This window comes from Rhinatrema bivittatum, chromosome 3, assembly GCF_901001135.1.
Source record: "Rhinatrema bivittatum chromosome 3, aRhiBiv1.1, whole genome shotgun sequence".
In the NCBI taxonomy this organism is placed as follows: Eukaryota; Metazoa; Chordata; class Amphibia; order Gymnophiona; family Rhinatrematidae; genus Rhinatrema; species Rhinatrema bivittatum.
The window spans coordinates 17,589,315-17,605,814 of record NC_042617.1 but is presented as its reverse complement, the minus strand read 5'-3'; the positions used below and the strand labels follow the sequence as shown (position 1 = coordinate 17,605,814).

Here is a 16,500-nt window from a genome sequence, read left to right as displayed (position 1 = left end):
TCTGCCAATCAATCTCCCATCCCCCCAAATAAGTATCATTTCAGGCCTATAGGTCTAAAAGCTTCCTCCACTTCCCCCCTCCTCTCCCCTCCTCCCCCATTCAGCACCATGCCAAAAGTCAATACATACATTTGGCTAAAGTTCCCATCAGGAGTCCCTCCACCCATTGCACCCCTTACCGTCAGCGCATCCACCATTGTTGTTCAAAAAGTTCTTTGTGACTCAGGTGACCTGCACCTCATTTTCAGATGTATTGAAATGCTCTGCCCTTTTTGTGTCTATGCAAATAAAGCTTCGTATATCTGGCTCGGAACGTGAGAAACTTGGTTTGGATGATAAGCGTTAGCTTTCCTGGATGCAGCTCGTTCTGCCACATTGCTCCTGTGTTGCTGATACTGCAGAAACTCTAAAGCTCTGTGTGTTTCTCTCCTCCACAGACCAGCTGAAAGGAGAGATTGAACAGCGGCGAATGCAGAGAGCAGCTTTCGGTAAGTGCCAATGTGATGGTGAGACTTGGATTTGTAAGGATGGCATTGTAGGGCAAGTTTCCAAATCTACTGTATTTACCCTGGTTATGGCTAGTTACCAGGAGAAAAGGGCTTTTTGAAAATTGTCCAGCCTGTGTGTGCAGGTTGAGCTACAGTGTGTGCACTTTTGACTGCATCCATGGGGCAGGGGAGAAAACAATAGGGATGTGAATCGTTTTTTGACGATTTAAAATATCGTCCGATATATTTTAAATCGTCAAAAATCGTTAGGGCCACGATACAATACCAATTCCCCCGATTTATCGTCAAAAAATCGTAAATCGGGGGAAGGGGGAGGGCAGGAAAACCGGCACACTAAAACCCCCTAAAACCCACCCCCGACCCTTTAAATTAAATCCCCCACCCTCCCGAACCCCCCCAAATGCCTTAAATTACCTGGGGGTCCAGCGGCGGTCCGGAACGGCCTCCTGCAATTGAATCGTGTTGTCTTCAGCCGGCGCCATTCTGCGCCGCCATTTTGCAAAATGGTGGCGCAAAATGGCGGCGGCCATAGACCAACACGATTCGACTGCAGGAGGTCGTTCCGGACCCCCGCTGGACTTTTGGCAAGTCTTGTGGGGGTCAGGAGGCCCCCTCCCCAAGCTGGCCAAAAGTCCCTGGGGGTCCAGCGGGGGTCCGGGAGCGATCTCCTGCCGCGAATCGTTTTCTGTACGGAAAATGGCGCCGGCAGGAGATCGACTGCAGGAGGTCGTTCAGCCGGGGTCCAGAACCCCCGCTGAACGACCTCCTGCAGTCGATCTCCTGCCGGCGCCATTTTCCGTACGGAAAACGATTCGCGGCGGGAGATCGCTCCTGGACCCCCGCTGGACCCCCAGGGACTTTTGGCCAGCTTGGGGGGGCCTCCTGACCCCCACAAGACTTGCCAAAAGTCCAGCGGGGGTCCGGAACGACCTCCTGCAGTCGAATCGTGTTGGTCTATGGCCGCCACCATTTTGCGCCGCCATTTTGCAAAATGGCGGCGCAGAATGGCGCCGGCTGAAGACAACACGATTCAATTGCAGGAGACCGTTCCGGACCGCCGCTGGACCCCCAGGTAATTTAAGGCATTTGGGGGGGGTTCGGGAGGGTGGGGGATTTAATTTAAAGGGTCGGGGGTGGGTTTTAGGGGGTTTTAATGTGCCGGTTCACGATTTTAACGATTTTCACGATACTCTAAACACCCAAACGGCGACGATACGATTCCCTCCCCCTCCCAGCCGAAATCGATCGTTAAGACGATCGAGGACACGATTCACATCTCTAGAAAACAATGCACAACTACATGCATTGTTTTGGTCAGAAAAAGTGTCCGCAGAAAAAGCTGGTGCAGTCTCTGCCGATTCGTTTTCCTTGGGCAATTTTCAAAGGGAAGGTGCGTGCTGACTTTTCACTTGCCTGCATAGTTTGGAAAATTGCCCCCTATAATTTTAGCCTTCAGTGGGGTTTTGACAAAGAGCCACTGACTCATTGTGGATATAAAAACTCAAATTTTACTGGCGTTAAGTGAGCGTCACTTTTCACCTACATCGCCACATGATTCTCAACTGTGCCGACAGTTCTGTTGATCGGCTGTACCCTGTACTCTCGACATTCAGCCACTGGTCACATAAACCTATCCACTAATTTTCCTAGTATATTAAGCAGCACAGCTGCACCGATTAATTTCCACAGCCATTTCAAAGTTAGCCAGATGACTATATCCTGTTAACTTTAAGACTGCTTTTAGCAAGCCCTAAAGTTATCCAACTAACTTAGCCAAATATCGATGGAAATTGGCATTTACACAGTTAAGTTAGCCGGCTATCTGATTCCACCATGGAATGCCCCCAACCTCCCCAACTTGTCCCACTAACGTTTTAGCTGGATATAAAGTTAGCTGGATAAGTGCTAACTGCTGAGCATGGCCAGAAATTCAAACAGTGACATTTTTGTCCCGCTAAGTCCAGACTTATTCTAGCAAATGGTGCTGAATATCCTGCTAATAGCAATCATGACTCATTTAGATAAATTCTTGGTCTGAGTATGCCCTGGGTTCACACTATAACCCAAGAGTTCAATGTGCTTGAGTCTGGAATGGAAATAGTCTTGTGAACAGTGCACATAGCCAGACATCAGGGCTCCTAGGCTCTAATCCTAGCTCTGCCACTGTCTGACTCTGTAACCTTGAGAAAATCACTTGCACTCTTTGTGCTTAAGATTGCGATAATAATGACGACACTGCTGCTTATCCTTTTCTCAATTTTCATGATTGGTTACCTCAGAGAGATGATGGCCTGCATGTCTCTGACACAATGAGAATGGAAAACATGTTGAGATCCTATCAAAATGAAACACATGCCATTAAATATATTTATATATCCTCTATTATTATTTTGGAAAATGTATAACAAAATTAGAATTTTCCAGATAGTCTATTAGTAACTTCAGTAGGAATGTATCTATGAAGGGGAATACGTTCAATACATGAATGATGAAAGGCTAAGGAAGTGTTGCATGATATTCAGAGTAACTGTTAAAAGGTTTACATATTTATTTAAAATCTTTTCTATACCGTCATTAAGTTATTTACCATCATAACGGTTTACAGGCTCGCACAAATAGGCAAAACAAATGTTAGTACTTTTAACAGAGGTGCCAATAGATAACCGGTAACATAATTTCATGCAATATCTGTTTGAATCATGTCCTATAATGTCCATTGAATACATGTCTCGTAGCTAGCTTACATGTGATTCGTTCTTGTACTTTCAGGTGAAATCTACTTTTATGAGTGAGAGTTTAAAAATGGTTGCCAGTGACAAGTGTAACTAGTCATTTGATGCTGATTTGTAACGCCAGCTTTTCCTTACTTACTTTCTCTGTTCTCTTTGTAACTTTACTTGGGTAATTATACGTGGATATTCAGTGGCACATAATCAGATAAGGCTGCCACAGAATATGAATGGTAACTTTACTCGGGTAATTATACATGGATATTCAGTGGCACATAGATAAGGCTAACACTGAATATGCCTGTTGCGTCCGTCGGTCGCAGATGGCTGCAACTGCTCTGCCTTATCTCTTTTCTACCCTTTTCCTCCTCCGTGGGCAAGATGGCTGCCTCCGGTGCCGAGTGCCGAAAGCCTCGGCGTCTCCAACTCAGCACGGGCGTCCCAGTCCGCCATGGCCTCCTAGGGTGCTCGCTCGCATGTTACCTACGTTTAAGTACACGTCATGGCAGAAACCTCAGGGGCGTCCCCACCGCATGATGTCAGTACCTCCGGATACTTAAGCCTCCACTACTCTACCTTTCATTGAGTTAGCAAGGACTTTGGTTTAAGCTACTCTGACCACTCTAAGCTGCTCACTTAGATGCCTCGCTACCCTCCGGGAATTCTCACTCCAACGAAGCTCTAGGTACCCGCTCCTCAGGGGCCTCTCACTTCCAACAACCCGTCATGGTTTCTGCTAAATAGACAACTGCTCCTCGGGGGTCTCTCTCTATTTTCTTTCAGGATTCTGTGCTATCAGGTACTTGCTCCTCGAGGGCCTATCAGACCAGTATATCCTGCACCAAGGACCTCTGGTCCCACCATCTCCATTGCCAGGAAGACGTCCGCACTACGTTCCTGTGAGTACCTCTACGATCCGGTTCTCCAACACCATCCACCAGGTTCGGCTTTCCCGCACTGCTGGCCTCTATCCACCTTGAACATCTGGGTGAGACTTCTACATCTGAGACTGTCTGACCATATTGGCACCATGCCGGACTTCAGTGCCTTTACTTCCTGCTTCAAACCATCTATCTACAGCAGTACAATAAAGCTTTCCACCTACAAGTGTCTGCTCTCTGCTTTCAGCCTATCGCTGTGGTTCCCCATGGGGCCCCTACCCGTAGGGGGAGTCATCTCCACTGCGACCAAGGGTCCACACGATGCCACAAACACAACAGATTGCTAACTCCATGGACTCAGCAGAGCTTGCGGTCTTGCAGGCCATACTTGGCCTAGCCCCGCGGATCACGGAACAACAAAAGTCTTTGGAGAGCCAAGCTACTGCCTTCAATCAGTTACATTCTCAACTGAATTCTCCAGCAACTCCTGTGAAAGAATTTCTGTCTCCAGTGGTGACCCTCAAGACCACTGTACTCTTATCCACACCTACCCGCTGTACAGGTGAAGTCAAAATGTGTAGAGGGTTTGTTAATCAATACAGCATGCATTTTGCATTACAGCCTACCCTCTTTCCCACTGAAGCTTCCAAAACCACCTACATCCTATCGTTTCTAGAGGACGAGCCTTGGCTTGGGCTTCACCGTTATTGGAACATGAAGATCCTATCCTGAATGAACCACCAGGATTTCTAAAACTTTTCAAGTCTGTCTTTGATGACCTGGCTTGCCAGACTGTTGCTGGATCTGCTTTATTCAATCTCCAGCAAGGTAATAAGCCGCTTACAGACTTTGCGATCCGAACTACAGTGGGACACTAGATGTCTATGTGCCATATTCATGGAGGGTCTCGCTTGAAAGACGAATTAGTGGCTCGCAATTTGCCTGATACCCTTGAGTCCCTGATGGAACTGGCTAGGAGAATTGACCGCCGTATCCGAGACCGAACTCAGGAGGCTAAGAGTCCACGAAAGTCCACGGTGGGGGCTAACCATGCTAAACCTGTGCCTATTGCTTCCAGCCTACCATCTGCTCCCTTAGAAGAAGACGAGCCTATGCAACTAGGCCGAAGCCATTTAACTTCCAAGGAGAGACGTTTTCGCAAATGCATGGGGTTATGCATGTATTGTGGCCAATCGGGCCACGCTGTCCAAACCTGTCCCATCTGTCCAGGAAACTGACAGGTCTAGGATCTGCAGGAGGACTTCTCCTGGGCCTCACCTCTCCTACTCCTCCATTATTCTTACTAGTATCTCTGCTCTGCAGAGGCCTTGAATTTCAGACTCTCGCTCTCATTGACTCCGGTGCCGGAGGTAATTTCATTTTGAAGCGCTTAGTTGAACATCTATGTATTCCTACCACACCAATAGCTAAGTCTTTGCTATTGCATCTATCCATGGAGAACCACTTTCTGGAGAAGTTTCATTGACTATACAGGCCATTGGCCTGCGCACCAGAGCTTTACACTCTGAATCCATCTCATTTCTCATATTGGAAAAGGCCATGCACCCGGAGGTACTTAGACTGCCTTGGCTTCAAGATCATATGCCACAATTTATTTGGGCCACATTGGAACTGTCCCAGTGGGGGCCTGACTGTCATGGCTGGTGCCTCGCGGAGGTTTCACCACTTATTTGCATGCCCACTACTCCATCATTACCTGGCTTACCTCCACAATATGCCTCCTTTCTGGATGTTTTCTCAAAACAAGCAGCAGATGTACTTCCACCGCACAGAGTATTTGACTGCGCCATAAATCTGAAGCCTAATTCAGAACCTCCCAAAGGAAGAGTTTATCCTCTTTCAGTAGCTGAGACTAAAGCCATGTCTACCTACATACAAGAGAACCTGCAGAAGGGATTCATCAGACCTCCAAATCTCCTGCTGGTGCAGGCTTCTTTTTCGTAGGGAAGAAAGTTGGCACCTTATGCCCCTGCATCGATTACAGGGGTCTGAATGAGATTACCATCAAGGACAGGTTCCCCCTGCCCTTCATTTCTGAACTGTTCAACAGGCTCCAAAGAGCCAAAATATTCTCCAAATTAGACCTTAAAGGAGCTTACAACTTGGTGCGTATTCGTGAAGGAGACGAATGGAAGACTGCTTTTAACACCTGCGATGGACACTTCGAATATCTCGTCAAGCCCTTTGGTTTGAGTAACGCACCTGCAGTCTTTCAAAATATGATGAACGACATCTTATGGGAAGTTAGCATATGAAGTTAGCATGTGACACATTTAAAACTAATCGGAGAAAGTTCTTTTTTACTCAACGCACAATTAAACTCTGGAATTTGTTGCCAGAGGATGTGGTTAGTGCAGTTAGTATAGCTGTGTTTAAAAAAGGAATGGATGAGTTCTTGGAGGAGAAGTCCATTACCTGCTATTAATTAAGTTGACTTAGAAAATAGCCACTGCTATTATTAGCAATGGCAACATGGAATAGACTTAGTTTGTGGGTACTTGCCAGGTTCTTATGGCCTGGATTGGCCACTGTTGGAAACAGGATGCTGGGCTTGATGGACCTTTGGTCTGACCCAGTATGGCATTTTCTTATGTTCTTACGTTCATTTCCCCTATTTACTGCAATTCCACAGAGCTCCAACTTGTTCCTGTTGGTGTTACAGTGATAATAATGATTGATGGACTGTCAAATTTCTGAGTAGCACACTGGCAGCCTACCTGAGTGGTAGTCAAAATATGGAAACCACTGACGAGCAGAATGTTATTGGGTGAGTGACAAAATAAATACAGAGTACCCCAGACCCAATATATCAGTAGAACAAGGAGCAGGAATCAGTCCTTTGGACTACTTTTGTGAAACAAAGCTCAGCTAAGATACAATCACAGTGTATGAAAATCTTCATTAAATGAAAAATAAGATTATCCTAAGAAAAACTAGACAATATAGTAAAAATATTATTAAAGCTACTGTCCAGTTTCCATAAATGAGGTAAACTGAATATTTATTTAATTTGTTTATATTCTGCTTTTTGGCAGTTCAGAATGGCTTATATTCAGGTACTGTGGATATTTCCTATCCCCAAAGGGCTTAAAGGTGAATTTTAAGACCTGTGCGCAGGAGCACATGTGCGCACATTTGTCGGCTCGTGCACATGAACGCGATTTTATAACATATGTGCATATATGCACTCCTGTTATAAAATCAGCTATACTCGCTTACAGATCCATACAATTTTACATTGACACGTGCATATGCACGCAAATGCCACCTTGATCACGTAAGTGGGCAGATTTTAGTAGATACGCACGCCAACGCAATTACCTGTTTTCCCAGTTTATTCTCAGTTCACCTCAGTAAAAGACAGGTCTTCCTAAACCCCCTAGCTAACTTGCCTCCCTTTTACTCTATTAGTCCTGACCCTTCAGAGCCTGCTGTTACCTGAAGTACCTGACTTGGAAGGTCATATTTTTGGTGTTGGGCACTTCAGCACACAGGGTCAGTGAGCTCTAGGCCTTAGTGACTTATCCACCATATACAAAATTTTATCATAATAGGGTGGTCTTGTGTATGCACCCTAAATTCCTGCCTAAGGTGTTAACGGATTTCCATCTTAATCTGCCAATATTCTTTCCCAGGCCCCATTCGCACCAAGGCAAATGAGCACTGCACAGTTTGGATTGCAAGAGAACCTTGGCTTTCTGACTGGAGAGGACAGAAACCCATAGACAGTCCACCCAACTTTGTATTTCTTTTGACAGGAATAAGTTGGGAGTTACCATTGCCAAATAGACATTATCCAGTTGGCTAGCAGACTGCATCTCCTTCTGTTATGCCCAGGCGGAACTGCATCTTGGGGGTCATGTCAAGGCTCATTCTGTCAGAGCCATGGCAATGTTGGTGGCCCACTTGCAAGCAGTTCCGTGGAGGAGATCTCTCCACACATTAGCATCTCACTTTGTCTGGATAGGGATGACTGACCTGACAGTAGGTTCAGCCAGTCTGTCCTTCGGAATCTCTTTGAGGTGCAGAACCTAACTCTTCCTGTCTCGGGCCCATTGTTTGGGTTCAGACTGCTGTCTCCAACTCTGTTACCAATAGTACTGTGGTTGCTGTGCCCGTTGGCACCTGGGTATTGGTCCCCTTATTTGTTGGGGAGCAGCCTGTAGCTAGGGATTCACCCATGTGTGAGGACTACCATCCTACTTGACCTAGGAGAAAGCAGAGTTGCTTACCTGTAACAGGTGCTCTCCTAGGACAGCAGGATGTTAGTACTCACAAAACCCGCCCGCCACCCTGCAGAGTTGCATTTCTCCTGTTTATTTTTATTTTATGTTACGAGACTGAAGAGGAACCCTGCGTGCTCAGTATGCACAGTCAAAGTTCCAAAAACCTTGACATAAGTTTTCCGAGCCAGGCTCCATCTGATCATGTCACCCGTGTGTGAGGACTAACATCCTGCCGTCCTAGGAGAACACCTGTTACAGATAAGCAACTCTGCTGTTTACTTCCATTGATCTGCAAGTCTGCAATGAGTTCAGTCATTACGTTCATTTCTCTTTACTACTTAGATGCAGCCTCGTGGCCGGATAATAGATATGATCAGTCTGTGCTCCACAGTCTCTTTAAGGGGTAAAGCCTAAACTGATCTCCCCGATAATCCATTATCTTGAGTTGTTTTCCATGTTCTAAAATATAAAAGAAAAAAGTCAAAATAGGAAAGGGTTTTCTCCAGCAAAAATATGTTTCCCACCCATTGGCAATCTTGTTGTTTCCCTCCCTTTTGAGTTGAAAACAACACTTAGCTAGGGAATCCCACATATGTGACTTCAAGGAACTGTTTGTCTTCAATGAAAGCAAAGTTGCTTATCTGTTCACCAGTCACCAAAATTCTCCCACCTGCCCATTTAGAGTTGTTCTCCCCCACCTATTGGAACGGAGGGGAGCAGCAGTTCCATGACAGGGCAGGAACTCCTGCACATGTGCACAAAAACCTTTGGCTTTGCAGAGCGCTCTTAAATAGATGCCATTTGGCACAAAGTGTGGTCATATTTATTTATTTATTTATCTATTTATTTAAAATCTCTAAAATTGAAAAAGGGAAGTCAAATAATCTGCCTTTTTGCCAGCAGTGGAGAAGAAAGCTAGAGAGACTTCCTTGTTTAAAGAATCTTCAAACCTTAAACTGATTTCTCAAACACTGGTGGTAATCGCATCTCTGGGCACAGAAAAAATACTTTTTGTAAATATATGTGCCCCAACATTGGATTCCTGAAATTCTTTCAAAGTTTTGCAAATCATATTTCATCTTCAGGAGATATACCTGTTATCACAGGAGGAGATAGCATTCACTCCCTAGCTCAGGTGTTAGATAGGCAGTCATACGTGTGGGAGAGCCTTTAGACCCATGAAGAACCTTGCATCATACCGATCGAGATTGTGGGGTCCAGATTCAAAAGATTGGTCCAGGTAACTCCCAAAGTCTTTGGTTTCAAAAATTGCCCCCTCCCATGCCCCTTTAAGTTTTGTCCTAATTACTCATTACCTGCTGCACACGATTTAGCCAGATATATATGGTATAATGACGCAATAAAAACATCTAAAAGAAAACTCCGCAATCTCGAACGAAGATGGCGGAAAAATCCCCTTCCCATTCGCAAACAAGAATATTATGCCTACCTACAAAAATACAAGAAACAAATAATCAACACTAAGGGGTAGATTTTCAAATAGCGCGCATAGGCGTACTTTTGTTGGCGCTCCAGGCGCAAACATAAGTACGCTGGATTTTAGTAGATACGCGTGGAGCCGCGCGTATCCGCTAAAATCCGGGATCGGCGCGCGCAAGGCTATCGATTTTGTATAGCCGGCGCGCGCCGAGCCGCGCAACCTACCCCCGTTCCCTCGGAGGCCGCTCCGAAATCGGAGCGGCCTCGGAGGGAATCCTCTAACGCCCTCCCCTCAACTTCCCTTCCCTTCCTCTACCTAACCCACCCGCCCGGCCCTGTCTAAACCCCATCCTTACCGTTGTCGGGGGATTTACGCCTCCCGGAGGGAGAAGTAAATCCCCGCGCGCCAGCGGACCGCTAGCGCGCCGGGACGCGACCTGGGGGCGGGTCTGGAGGGCGCGGCCACGCCCCCGGACCGCCCCAGGCCATAGCCACGCCCCCGAGCCCGCCCCCGGAACGCTCCCGACACGCCCCGAAAACGCCGCTGCGCTCGGTCCCGCCCCCAACACGCCCCCCTCCGAAAACCCCGGGACTTACGCGAGTCCCGGGGCTCTGCGCGCGCCGGTAGGCCTATGTAAAATAGGCTCACCGGCACGCAGGGCTCTGCTCGCCTAAATCCGCCCGGTTTTGGGCGGATTTAGGCGAGCAGGGCTCTGAAAATCCGCCCCTAAGAAAGCATTTTACACCGCAAAAATCAAAGATGCCTATGGTAACCCGAAAATACTATTTTCAATTGTAAATGACTTGACCACAATACAAAATATACCCTCAAGTATTACATCCAACGAACACTGTGATAAAATTGCCACTTATTCTAGAAGCAAAACAGATGACATCTCAGCAGAATTCAGTTCATTACCTATCCCAAACAATACTTTCCCTCAAATGATTCACACTTTCTCAGAATTTTCCTCAGTTACTGACAAAACTATAATTAACATACTATCAAAATCCAAACCTTCAAATAGTCCTTTCAATCCCTGTTCAGGTTCCTTACTTAGAGACTCTAAAGATCATTTAGCCCCCGCTATTACAAATTTAGTGAATGCCTCTCTATCCCAAGGAATTTTTCCCGACTCTTTAAAACAAACATCTGTTCTTCCCATTCCCAAAAAGAAAAATCATGACCCCACAGACTTAACAAACTATCGACCAATTGCCTCATTACCATCCATTGCAAAAATTATAGAATCTGTAGTCCTACATCAGATATCCGAATACATCGAAGAGAACAATATATTACATAATAATCAACATGGTTTTAGAAAAGGACACAGCACAGAATCCTTGTTAATATCATCTTTCGATTCAATTATCAGAGGCTTTGATTCCAATTCTAATTATATGCTGGTTCTACTCGATATCTCAGCCGCGTTTGATACGCTAAACCATGACATCTTACTTTCTACACTATCTCAGATTGGCATTACAGATTTTGCATTACAGTGGTTCTCCTCCTTTTTAACCAACCGTAAACAAAGAATCACTGTCGGCCCCTATTATTCTGACTGGTACTCCACAAAGACAGGTGTACCACAAGGCTCTGCACTTTCAGCTCTTCTATTTAATCTTTACTTATTACCTCTTTGCCGCTTGCTTGCTGGACTAGACCTCAACTTCAAAATCTACGCAGACGATATACAATTCATCATACCTTTCACTGATTCCTGGTCAAAAACTTTCTCTCTGTTACATTTATATCTATCTACAATAAAAACATGGCTTTCCCACAACAGACTTAAACTAAACACAAGTAAAACAGAATTAATCTACCTATCTACTGTACCCGATTCAACTCACCGACCCCCACCAATTTTCACTTTTCAGAACCAACTCATCAATATAAAACCTCATGCAAAAAATTTAGGAGTAATGATAGATTCAAAACTGACAATGACTGATCACATATCTGAACTCGTAAAAAAATCTTTCTACAAAATATATATGATAAAGAAACTCAAACCACTCCTTCATCCGAACGACTTTCGACTGATTACACAAGCATTAATTTTATCTTCACTAGACTACTGTAACGCTCTCTATCTTGGTTTACCACAAACAACTATACGCCCTTTACAATTGATACAAAATGCAGCCGCTCGCATGTTATACAACACACCCCGGACAGAACACATTACCCCTGTACTGCAACATCTGCACTGGCTACCAATTTCATATCGTATTACTTACAAAATTCTGACTACTATACACAATCTACTCTACAATACCAACTCCATTTGGCTATGCTCATTACTACGAATTTACAGACCCTCTAGACAGCTCCGTTCACTTGATAAATGTATTCTTGAAGTTCCTACAGTAAAATCAGTAAGTTTAGCACTAACTAAACGAGCATTTTCTGTTGCTGGTCCACTATTGTGGAATTCATTGCCTGAACATATCCGTCTGACAGCTAGCCGCATAGAATTTAAGAAACTGTTAAAAACTCACCTTTTCACTCATGCATACAATATATATTAAATCTATTACATTACATGACCTGGTAATTATTTGACTATTTTATGATTTTAATGTGTTTGTATATGATTTTATGATCTGTTTGTTAACGTGTAATATTACCTATGTATGTACTAATATGTAAACCGCCTAGACGGATAGTCCCCTACCCATTGTGCGATATATAAGAATTGTAAATAAATAAATAAAAAAGAAGTGCTAATGAGGCTTAACTTTAGCTGGTTATGTGGATATGTCTGGTAGTGCTAGAGGAGTGTCCCACAGTTATCCAAATAACGCTAGCCAGGTAGCTTTAAATTCAGTGGAACGTGTATCCGGTTGTTCCATTTCATACCTCAGCTAAGTTACCTTTCCCACCCCTAGGCATACTCAGTATGGTTCTTTATATGGTTTTCTCCTTTCTCCATCAAGTATACTAGAATAAACTATTTCTTGATAGCCACACTGCTTACGCCTTCTGTAGTTCAGTTAGAGACCATGCTGGAATCCTTTATATCTATTTCCTGACATTTGATTTTCTGTCTTTTACAAAGTTAATTACAATTGCAAATAAATCTCAGTTTACAATCGGTACAGGATCACAAGAGGTATAACCAGACTAGAGAAATGAGATAGAATATTCAACGTAATTTGACATGTAGGAGAGCATCCTAGGCATGTTTATGCTTTAACTCTAGATTTCTGGAGGACCAGGATTTGGGAGATCAAGTTAACAAGGCAATTGTGGGATATTTTTCATTTAATGATTCTTGTGAATTTTCATCTGCTACTAAATGGGATACTTTTAAAGCAACTCCTAGGGGAGTAATTATAAACTTTTGTTCCGGAAAGAATAAGCTGAGACAGCTGGAATTCAACAATTGGGAAAAAAGAAATTTAAAAAACAGTGAACCAAGACATCAAAAGCAAAAACAACACTTTATTGTTGCAATTTCAGAAGCCAGAATGCAAGAACATAAGAACATGCCATACTGGGTCAGACCAAGGGTCCATCAAGCCCAGTGCAAATCACAAATACCTGGCAAGTATCCAAATATAATATACCCAATGGGGTAGATTTTAAAAAGTGTACACATGCATCCATGTGCGCGTGCTTCCTGGTGCGCACACCTGGACGCTCCAATTTCATAACATGCGCACGCCAGCGCGCACATGTTATAAAATCCAATGGCCGTGCACACATGCACACTGGATTTTATAATCCGCATGCAAGGGGGTGAAAATGAATGCAACCTCTGCGCGGCGACGCATTTGAGCCTTCTCCAGTTCCTTCCCAGTCTGCTCCAATTGAGGTGCAGACTGGGAGGGAACTTCCCTACCCCCCCACCTAAGCTCCCTCCCTCTTCTCCTCTCCTCCTCTCCTCCCTACCCCCTAAACCCTACCTTTTTTTTTGTTTGTTTGTTTCAGAATTTACTTCAGGGCCCCAGGATGAAGTAAGTTGTGCATGCCGGCCAGCTGGCGGTGTGCGAGTCTTCAGGAAAGTATTCAATGGCACTGTCCCGGCCCACCCAGACCCCACCCCCCGGCCCGCCCCTTTGAAGAGGCCTGGCAGGTGTGCGCGTACTGGTGTTTATGTGCATTTCCAGGCCTCTTTGAAAATTCACCCGGCGCGCACAAGGCCCGGCCACACATGTAAACCCCAGGATTTACAAGCGTAGGCCTCTGAAACTCTACCTGAATATATATATATAATTGCCTGGAAAGGAAATTACATGGCATTTAAGAAATCCCTGGCCCACCTGGGATGCTTACCATTCCAAACCCTGGAGGGGGGACCATTTCACAACACCAATACTGAAGGACACTTTCACAGACAGAGAGGCAGTTAGAGACTAACTGTGGGACATAGATGTAACCAGAACCAAATATATATGGTTCCAAATGCTTTCTATTGAAGGTCTGCAGCAGAACGTACATTGGAACACCCATCCAGAGTGCCCAGCCTGTTTGTTCAGCACCTACATACAGTATATTTGACTTACTCAGATAGCAAGTACATGCAGATTGAAGGTTTTGCTGCTGCATCTTGGGTTCTGGATGTACATCTTCCACCTCCTCCTATTGGAGAATCCACATCCTAGGGCTGTTGGACATTGCAAAGACTTTGCCCTGGGACTGAGTGTAACTCCCTGTTTTCTCAGGATAATCCAGAAAAGCGGCTACAATAGAAAGAGAAATAAAAAGAACTCAAGCTGTAAAATCATCACCTGATAACTGAATTTTTAAGGATTAAAAAGTTTGTTCAACAATTTCTTGAATACTGTTCCTGTCTGTATCAGTCAGAAACTAGGGGGCAGATTTTAAAAACCCTGCGCGTGTAAATCCAGCCGGATTTACATGCACAGGGGACTTGCGCGCCGGCGCGCCTATGTTGCATAGGCCGCCGGCGCACACAAAGCCCCAGGATGCGCGTAAGTCCCGGGGCTTTGCTTGGGGGGCGTGTCGGGGGTGCGTGTCGGGGCGGTGCGGCATTCGGGGGTATTCTGGGGGCTGTGGGCGTGGTGCCGGCCCGGAGGCATTCCCGGGGCATGGCCAAGGCCTCTGAACCAGCCCCCGGACCGGGGAATGGCGCGCTGGCAAGCTGCCGGTGCACGCAAGTTACGCCTGCCTTGGGCCTATCTATGACTGTATATGTAAATCTGCCCCCAAAAACCTAGGCCACCACCAAAACCTTCACCCGAGTTACTAGTTGCCCCTCTTACAGTGGTATAAATACTTATATGAGAGCCTTATAAAAAGTCTCTCTCTCTCTCTCTCCCCCGCCCCTCCCCCCCCCCAAAGGGCTAGTGTGAGTACTCAGAATGTATTTTTTGTAATGATCAAGTCAATTTTCAGTTTGTTACAAAGTTCACAGAAGACAAGTTTTTGTAAAACATTAAAAATAATTTTAAAAACAAGAAAAACCATTAATATAAATGATTCTTGTTATCTTCAGACCAAGATTTGTGTGGTAAAAATATATTTAAATAGAAAAGAACCTAAGCAAAGAACATCACATTACCTAAAAGAAAGACCACAAATAGATTAAAGGCATCAAGTGGCTTAACAATAATAATGAAAACAAGAATAAAAATGACACTAAACCCAATATAGTACTCATAGCTGAACATCGTTACAAACGAAACAATTAAACAAAATTTGCAGGAACATTCACAAAAAGCCTGAGCAATGGAGATAGAAGTCACAGAAAGTAATTCCTCATCTAAATGATTCCCTTCATCCTTGTGAATAACAAAAAAGTCTTTAATTGCGCAGGATCATAAAAAAGATAAGCAGCAGCCTATAACCAATTCAACGACTGATAGGACACAGAAGGGAAAAGGTTGCCCCCATACTTAATACCTCTTCTCTCAAGTTTCAGAACTTTGTCTTATGAGCTCACCTAGCAAGTGCTTATCAGGAAACATTCTCACTGGAGAGAGAGGAAAAACTCAGAAATAACTTTTAAGAATCTTTGTCTGTGTGGAGTACCATCTCAGCCACTACGACAGAAAGTCCTCTGCTAGTTTAGAGACATTCAAATTGGTTACCATTGTTCCCGAGGGATACTATCCTACTCAACCCTGCCTCTCTTCCCTGACTTATTCTTCTGCTGGAGACATAAAAAGCCCTAGCAATAGGAAGAATAGCTCCCTCAGGTAATGTTTAATAAGTAACAGCAAAATAAACCAGCAGTTAATTTCCACCTGGGGAAATGAAGCAGTCTCAAAGTTTTACTTTTTGCCTTGTTTTCAAGATAGTCTGATCGTCATCATAAGGCAATATTATCTTTTCTCAAGAAGTCACACAACTTTTGCCATCTGGAATATTCCTCTCAACTGTCTCCACTCTTCTCGACATTCCTGACCACTTTCTCATGGACAGAAAGTTCATTTTTAATTTAAAAAATATCCTAGCCATTATCCTTAATCTTGGCCATAATGGTAGCCTCCATGTACATAATAGCTAGCCACAAAAGGGCCAATATTCATAAAACGCTGAGCTCCCATATTTAGGCTCCTAAGTTTGGGAGCTGTTTTCAGCTAAATAAAGGAAACCTAAATTTTCAGGTGAAAATTCACATAATTTAAAGTTCAAACTTTTAGACTCCCAAGTTTAGGTCTCCTATTCATTTGCCTAGATTTTAGAGATGTGAATCGTGTGATCGATCGTCTT

General features: G+C 44.5%; 1 protein-coding gene and 1 long non-coding RNA gene across 10 annotated transcripts in view; one reads left to right on the top strand and one right to left on the bottom strand.

Moving 5' to 3' along the window:
* KIF6 (kinesin family member 6) overlaps positions 1 to 16,500 on the top strand; it is an 811,696-nt gene that overhangs the window by 716,061 nt on the left and 79,135 nt on the right. For both annotated transcript variants that reach the window (XM_029592929.1, XM_029592928.1), the window contains exon 16: positions 438 to 488. In XM_029592929.1, the coding sequence (XP_029448789.1) occupies positions 438 to 488 (51 nt within the window). The remainder of the gene's footprint in view (positions 1 to 437; positions 489 to 16,500) is intronic.
* The window catches only part of LOC115086708, a 56,355-nt gene that overhangs the window by 8,495 nt on the left and 31,360 nt on the right, over positions 1 to 16,500 (bottom strand). For all 8 annotated transcript variants that reach the window (XR_003855310.1, XR_003855317.1, XR_003855312.1 and 5 more), the window contains one exon: positions 14,328 to 14,504. This is a non-coding gene — a long non-coding RNA (uncharacterized LOC115086708). The remainder of the gene's footprint in view (positions 1 to 14,327; positions 14,505 to 16,500) is intronic.